Consider the following 8,680-nt stretch of genomic DNA (forward strand, 5'->3'; position numbering starts at 1 on the left):
CTCCTACATCATTGCCTGCAACCTGTGCCACAGCGCTACAGCCATGACAGTAGGCGTCTTTGTGTTACCATGGCGATGACGTCTTCCGTTTTCCGGTGAGGCGACAGGGCATCCCATTCCTGACGATCGTATTTATACCCTCCCTCTTCAATTAAAGTGCCCTCCACAACTGCGAGTGTGACTTCTTTTGGAGTGACACTTGGTAGTGGAGGGGGAGTGTGTAGGGGGCGGTTTGGGATCCAGCCGATGTGTTTTGTTTTTTTAGCTCAGCCAATCAACAACAAGTCACAAATCAGAGCTTTAACAGAGTGTGTCTCCCTCTAGTGGATGTTGTGGAGTTTTCTGTTGTCTTTGCTCCAAAGGTTTTTGTACAAAGTTTTACTGTTTCCTGTCACTGTGGGCCTCAGAGCACAGTAGTACACAGCAGAGTCTGACAGATGAAGCTTCTGGATCTTCAGAGGAACTGATGTCTTGCTGAATTCAGCATCAAATCTGTCTTCCTGGAACTCTGGAGCATTGTCACCTCCATAATCACCACGTCTTAACATGCACTTAGGAAAACTATTTACTTCTTGTTTGTACCAGAACAATGTAGTTTGTCCTGTGGTCCTTGTTTCAAACGTACAGTCCAGTGTAACTGTGTCTCCTTCAGCAGCAATGACATCTCCTGATGGCTGCATCACTTTGTCTTCTCCTTTACACTCTGGAGAAAAACACAACATGCAGAGAAAAACATGAATCAATAACAATGATTAACAGAGAATAATCAGCTGTTAAGAATGTTATTCCATGTAGAACAGATAAAACTTTGTAATCTGCTAATGCTTCTCAGTGAAACTCTGTCATGTTAAATATGTCACCTACCTCTTATTGTGAGCACAAACAAAGTGACAAACAGACTGAAGTTCACTGACAGCATCTTGAAGATGAAGACAATCTGTCTGTTCTTGGATCAAACTCCACTGTGAAAGTTTGTGTCTTTTCTGTACTTGAGTCCCAGTTTAGCTCCTCCCTTCATCCTTTCCTCCTTCCTCTCACAGCTCAGACTAACAGAGTGTTTGTCTCTGCTGATGATCTCATTCACTCTCCGACTTAAGATCATTGGAGGAAAGTAACATTTACAACTGTGTGTCGTCTGCAAAAAATGTTTCCTGACAGCATCACCAAGTAGATTCATGTATATGTTAATGTAAAGATGTTCCAGGACAGAACCTTCCAGACCTCCAGGGTCCAGTAGTTGTCTTGTCTGAAAAACACATCAGAACAGAAAAGAGGATCAAAGTCACTCAGAGATCAAATGTCCCAAATGATCAAATAGCTTCAACATAGGAGACATGTTCATTTTTTGACCCATCAGTGGAAAAAAACTATTGAACAATAGTGATATTTAGGCTCCTGAAAATTATTTTCAACATCTAAATACAGTCTTTTGTCACCTTTGAATCAGTGATTGAGGTTTGGCAGTTCAGTAAAATTTGCTGTTCCAACTATTATAATCCGATAGAAAACATTTTACTGTTTAGATTTGTCAACAAAGTGATGTGGATTAATTTGTAGGACCACATAAACTGTTATAGTTAGACATACTTATATTCCTATCAAATGTTGAACTTACACGCTGTTAACATGTTGTCTTCATGTGTAAATTTTAAAACATATGGCTTTTAATTGCCTCATCAAACGTCCAAACACATGATTTAAAATGAACACTAAAGCATGACAATGATGATAATTCAACACATATTGGGTTCATTGCATTGACAGAATGTCTTAAAGAGCCGTTACAACATCTCTGTTGGACTTAATGTCAAGTTTGTGTTTGTGGCGGTGGGCGTGCAGAGCTCAGCTGCAGGAGAGAGAGGTGTAGAGGAGGGCGTGTGGAAGCAGCGTCAGGTTAATTGATGCAGGTGTTATCGATCAGACTCACCTGATTCTCTCTGCAGTAGCAGGCTGGAGCAGAGGACAAAAGGCACGCGGACAGAGAGGACGAGAGAGGAGACGCACGGGTGGAGGACAGTGGACAGGACGAGGTCCGGTGTAGCGCCGGGCTGAAGAAGAAACTGTTTAATTACATTGGTGACGGTGCGGTGAATAAAAACTCTGGCTGTATCGCCAGACTGCCTTGGTTATTGTGCTGAGTGGACCCACAGACAGGTCATCTGTTACAGTGTTGTTTTCCCATCTTCACTGTAGTTGGATCTTGGATGGGTGACAGATTATTGGAAACAAGAGATATCATCAGATGAGATCAAATAAATGATGTATCTGATGGTAGATAGTAGCTGCTTCAACATGTGGTTCAGTTTGTGTCAAGTCAGAAAGAATGAAGGAAATTTGTCTCTGTGCCATCACTGATGGATAATTTTTGATTGAAGTGATTTATTTTTTCTCTTTGCCATTTAGAACGACTTTAAGGGATTGGTTTCTGTAGAAATATAACTTGATGAGGACACAGACAAAATTATTTCCTTCTGCTTCTGCAGATGTCATATTTTTAATTATTGGAAATTGACAATAGAAATAAGTGCAAAACATTCAAAGGAGAGTAATGTTGGTGCTCCAGAAACTTCATGTTAGAGTGTAATTATAAATGTCTCCATATGTCCTACTAGAGGTCTGTTGTCAACTTTGCATCTTTTCTTGAGGTCTCTAAGATCAGTAGAATTCCATGTGTGGCAACAAATACAAGCCAACATTTGAGTTCTTTGCTGTGTTGACATGTACAAATGGTAAATTAAATTATTTGTCAGATCAAATAATCTGGTGTGCAGAGAGCTGCATATATTGATAGTATATTTACAAATTTAGATGTTACTTCCATGTTGTTTCCTTGTAAAAATTTAACAACACATGAGGCTGATGTTGACACACATAAAGTTTAAACAGAATACTGAATAAAAAAACTGATAATTCAACACAAATCAGATTCATCATTCCTCAAAGCATTCATGTTCCATTTAACACAAAGATAAAATTCAATGTCTGATCTTTCCTGATTCATTTCTCTGTTGTCTTTGTCATCAGTCCAACAAGTCACAAATCAGAGCTTTAACAGAGTGTGTCTCCCTCTAGTGGATGTTGTGGAGTTTTCTGTTGTCTTTGCTCCAAAGGTTTTTGTACAGAGTTTTACTGTTTCCTGTCACTGTGGGCCTCACAGCACAGTAGTACACAGCAGAGTCTGTCACTGCAGCAGAGGAGATCTTCATACTGATTTGGTTTTTATCATCACTCACAGAAACAGACAGTCTAGCTTTTGTTTGATTCTGTGATCCCAAGTGAAAAATGAGTAACTCTGGAGGTTTTCCTGGATGTTGTTGGTACCAGTAAAATCCGTCAACACCAGTAGCTTGTCTCGAGTATGTGTAGGTCAGAGTCACAGTGCTGCCTTCTAAACTGGACTCTTCATCCTTCACTGCAGTCAGTTGTTGGCAGTTGACACCTAAAGGAAGAAAAAAATGTTGTTAATGACCAACATTTATCTCTGTGAGCAATTGTTTCAGTGATTTTTTTGGAACCAGATGCTTTCCAGACATTTCTTCTTCCTGCTTTAACCTACCTTTCAGTGTGATCACAAACAAAGGAAACATGACACAGTAATGCAGTGACAGCATCTTCCACACACTATCTGTTATGTTTGGTTTACAGACTGAATGTATGTGACAGTGGGAGTCCTTTTCTGTTCTGCTCTTTGACAGAGTTGCTCCTCCCTCAACATGTTCCTCCTCTCATGTCACTGGATGTTCTCAACACCAAAACCACACCTGAACATATTTCACAATTTTAGACACTCTGTTTTTCTGTGGCTTTGCTTTTAAATCACATTGCTGAATATTAGTTTCATTTCTTGGAGACATTAAATTGAAAACCCAGTGGTTTCTACTATTTTATCAGAAGAATGAGGGACAAGTTGCGATTGTAATATCCCTTTTGAGAATTTATTTCTATTTCTGTAACGGGACAATCTCATGCCCTGAGTCCAGATGATTTCAGAAAGGGAAACTGAAGCAGTTCTTCTGAATGTGAGACTTTAAGTATTGGCTGTAACAATAAAGTCTGATCCTTTGACATGTGATTCAACTCATGACCAATCAGACGGAATTCAGGAAATGTGTCACTGAACTGTCTTAGATGTTGTTCATAATTAATATGAGTGTTGTAAGACATAGTGGCTGAATGGATGCATTTCATATGTTTTCAGATTGGGGAATTGTGGTCATTTCACACACAAACACAGTTGTATTTGCAAAACTATTTTAAAGGGTTCAGTTTATCCAGAAATGCTTTAATAATGATGTGGACACATTCAAAGGACGTTGTGAACTGGTGTCCATAGATGTCTATTTGTTGCCATTAAATGTGCAAAGTTACAAGTTGCTTCCATGTTGTCTTCATGTTGAGATTTACCAACATATGAGGCTCATTCCTCAATGGATTCACATTTCATGTATTTCCAGAAAGAAAAATTTAAAGAACCATGACAGTATCTCTGCTGGACTTAATGTCAAATTTGTATTTTCTTTCCTTTCTAAAATTTGCATCATGAATGTGTGTCAGAATATGTACTACTGGAACACATATCAGTTGAGAGCATTGGAATGATTGATCTGATGGTAAATGGTCGCTGGATTCACCACTGACAAATATGAAGAGGAGCAGAATGATAAAAACATTTCAGCAAGTCAGTCAAAAACAACATGTTTTATTGCGTCTTATGTTGCTGTATCATCAAGGACAAAATTTTCAGTATTTGAATCATAGATAAACTCTAGATGTGTTTTTGTAGACCAACTTTTCCCCTCAAATCCTCTGCAGCATCTCTTCTGGAGGCATCACTGATCTTCTGCTCCTGTCAATCCTCCCACAGTGTTTCATCAGCAGCTGTAACCACAGTGACTGTGAGAAAACAGGAATTAGCACAATCCATCTGATATGAAGCTGTGCTCTCAATACCACTTCCCTCCTCTTTGAAGAGGAGTCTCATATCTGTGTTCAGGTTTTTGTACAGCCTCTGCTACACTTTGTATCACTGTGTCTCTAGAGCACAGTAGTAGAGAGCTGTGTCTGCCAGGGTTAGCTGATTGATGGTCAATGTAGTTGATGTATCTGTTGTTTCAGATCCATACCGACTATCGGGAATATAGTCATTTGTCCATCCTTTTGCTCCTTTCCTGAGTATGAACTGAGGAGCCTGGAGGTCAGAATGATGTTTGTACCAATAAAGGTAAACATAAGTATCCTCTGTCTGATAGTTACATGTGAGTGTGACAGATTCTCCTTCTGTTCCACTGACTACATCTTGTGCAGGAGAGATTGTGTCTTCAGCTTTTAGTCCTGGAAAAAGTAGAGAAAATGAAGCCATCAGACTCACATTGTCCATGAGGCTGAGAGGAGAAGACAGTGGAAAATGTCACCTGTACAGTGTTACTCTGTGGACACAAACAGCTCAACTGGAGCTCAGATCACAACTAGATTGTACACAACTTGATGACAAAGACAGAATATTGAGTGATTTCAACTGTGAACATGAACACAGCAGGTTAAAGAGAAATTCATGTGTTCATAAACTCACCTATGAAGTGAGATGAAAACAAAAAGAGGTAAAGCAACATGTCTTTGGAGTTATTAAAGTCAGACACACATCAGATGAACAATGTTCTTCCACTGCAGCACAATGAGGAAGAAATAATGTGAGTGGATGAGCTGAAGTTCAGTGGGCGGGGCCATTACCTCTTGACATCATTTTTTCAGTTCAACCAATCAAAGTGTTTTGTGTTTTCACAGCAGCTCTGTCTCTGATCTTTGCTGTTTCATTTCTCTGTTGTCTTTGTCTTCAGTTCAACAAGTCACAAATCAGAGCTTTAACAGAGTGTGTCTCCCTCTAGTGGATGTTATGGAGTTTTCTGTTGTCTTTGCTCCAAAGGTTTTTGTACAGAGTTTTACTGTTTCCTGTCACTGTGGGCCTCAGAGCACAGTAGTACACAGCAGAGTCTGTCACTGCTGCAGAGGAGATCTTCATACTGATCTGGTTTTTATCAGCACTCACAGCAGCAGACAGTCTAGCTTTTGTTTCACTTTGTGTTCCATAGTGATAGATGAGGAACTCTGGAGGGTTTCCTGAATGTTGTCGATACCAGAAAAACTGATCACCACCAGTAGCTTGTTGGGAGTATTTGTAGGTCAGAGTCACAGTGCTGCCTTCTAAACTGGACTCTTCATTCTTCACTGCAGTCAGTTGTTGACAGTTGACACCTAAATGAAGAGATAAATGTTCAAAAAGATCATATTAAAGACTGAACATTTGTTCCAGTGATTTCTTTTTAGATCATCTAAAGACATTTCTTCTTCCTGCTTTAACCTACCTTTCAGTGTGATCACCAACAAAGGAAACATGACACAGTAATGCAGTGACAGCATCTTCCACACACTATCTGTTATGTTTGGTTTACAGACTGAATGTATGTGACAGTGGGAGTCCTTTTCTGTTCTGCTCTTTGACAGAGTTGCTCCTCCCTCAACATGTTCCTCCTCTCATATCACTGGATGTTCTCAAAACCAAAACCACACCTGAATGTATTTTACAGCTTTAGACACAAACACATGAACCCAAACTTACAGTATTTCTGATGGAATTTCTGTTTTACTTTCACTTTATTTTGGCAAATCATCATTTCGTAGCACTGTTCAGAGGAAGATGTAAGATCTTGTTGAAGTTTATCGATAGATAGATAGATAGATAGATAGATAGATAGATAGATAGATAGATAGACAATTTCTTCATCTGCTTGGGAAAATTCAAGATGGTTGAAACCTTCCTCTGAAGTTCTGCTCCATGGTGATCCAACATCTATCTATCTATCTATCTATCTATCTATCTATCTATCTATCTATCTATCTATCTATCTATCTATCTATCTGTCTATCTATCACTCTGGAGCTGTTTCCACATTCTCAGAGTAACTCCTCATCATCTACTTTATGGGTCATCATTCACTTCTTCTTTGTATCAGAACAAATAGGGGTACAGGTTGCTGGTTTCAAAACTACAATTCAGTGTCACTGTGTCTCCTCAGCAGCCATGACATCTGCTAGTGGCTGTATCACTTTTTCAGCTCCTTTACATTCTGAAGAAGAACATAACATGCAGAGAAAGACACTGATCAATAAAGACGATGGATTAAAGGAGAACAATCAGCAGAGAGTTTTATTTCATGTACAGACTGTGAGGACGGAGGCTCTTCTAGTGATTATTTGATAACAGGACTTAAAAGATGACTCGTGTCTTCAATACACGTGGCCAGAGTGATTTATTGATATTTACTGATACACACTTACAAAAAACAAAACAAAAATAAAGAGTTGAAATGCAGTTTCTGTTGCTAAAGTAAAGTCATCATTATTTATGCAGCACATTTAAAGCATCTGTTGTGCTCACCAGTAGAGAAATACAACATAACTTGTAAATTTATCTGACACCTTAAAATATTAAGAATAAGATCCTACAATTTCATCCACATTTTATGATTTAACTGTTCAGATGATTATCGTACAAAAGCATACATGAAATCTGAAATAAATCTAATGGTTCCTTCCCCACAGCATATTTCTAGTACAATAGATGTGTTTCATTTATTAAAACCTAAATGAAATGCAACACAATGACAGCTGACACATAAAATGTTTTATGTCTTAGTTTTACTACATGCATGTACTTGTTTTTATCTGTCTGTATCTGTATAGTCATGTCCATACTGTTGCTGCTGTACAGAATTTGATCAGATGTTTTTCTAGCCTGTTTTGATGAATGCAGAATTAACGATCCGAGACGGAACAAAACAACTGTTAACTCAGTGTTTCCTGCCGGAGCTTCACGGTGTAACACCAGGCGGAAGTAAACAAATAAAAGCCTCCAGCAGCGTGAGTTTTCCTGATGTGTGGACTGAGCTGGAGGAGGGTTGTTTTATCGTGTCTCAGATGAATATTTGATCGGAATCTGAGAGAGTTGATCAACGAGCGACTAACTGCTGCTGCTGAAGAAATATTCACGGAGTTTGAGAAAACCATCGTCCAGTACGAGGAGGAGATCGATCGTCAGCGCAGACTGCTGGATAACATTTGGAAACCACAGATAACACAACACACAGCAGGTTTGTAGACCTGTGATGAACTCAGTGATGAATGAGACTCATGTAGGATCCTGATCAGAGCTCTGAGCTACATTTAGTTTTAGCTGCACAGACAGACATTACAGCTGCAGTTGTTGTTCAGACAGAAACAACATGAAAAAAATCTCGTTTTACAGTTTCCTCAGTCAGTTTGGTACATTTCTCCAATCATCCTCGACATTTGCAAAACAGTAAACGCATTTCTCTAAACAATTGGTACAAATAGCAAAAGACCACAGATTACCTGCAAAAACCAGTCTCTTGCTCAAAATCCTCAGTTCATCTCTGAAAAGTAAATATCTGTGTCAGTGAACATGTCAGTGTCATCAGAATGATCAGTCCTTGTGTCACTGTGTGGATAAAACAGTCAGATTGCTGAGTCATGTTGTCATTATAACACTGTACTCTGGAGGGATGTTCTGATGTAAACTATGGATAAATTATTGATGACAATTATTGTAAATTGTAAGTTACATCTTAGTGTATGTGATAGATTGATTGGACTAGATTCACATTTA

The 8,680-nt window shown here is 39.0% G+C and overlaps 1 protein-coding gene across 1 annotated transcript; it reads right to left on the minus strand.

Annotated features, from left to right (window-relative positions):
* Positions 1–2,997: 2,997 nt before the first annotated feature.
* LOC127535477 (uncharacterized) lies at positions 2,998–7,082 on the minus strand. The gene is made up of 3 exons (XM_051953635.1): positions 7,058–7,082; positions 5,948–6,249; positions 2,998–3,431 (listed from the first exon to the last, which is right to left on the minus strand). Exons 1-3 carry the CDS (start codon positions 7,080–7,082, stop codon positions 3,069–3,071), a joined length of 690 nt encoding a protein of 229 aa, XP_051809595.1. The 3' UTR covers positions 2,998–3,068.
* Between the last annotated feature and the right edge of the window lie 1,598 nt (positions 7,083–8,680).

Source organism: Acanthochromis polyacanthus, chromosome 9, assembly GCF_021347895.1.
Source record: "Acanthochromis polyacanthus isolate Apoly-LR-REF ecotype Palm Island chromosome 9, KAUST_Apoly_ChrSc, whole genome shotgun sequence".
Taxonomy (NCBI): Eukaryota; Metazoa; Chordata; class Actinopteri; family Pomacentridae; genus Acanthochromis; species Acanthochromis polyacanthus.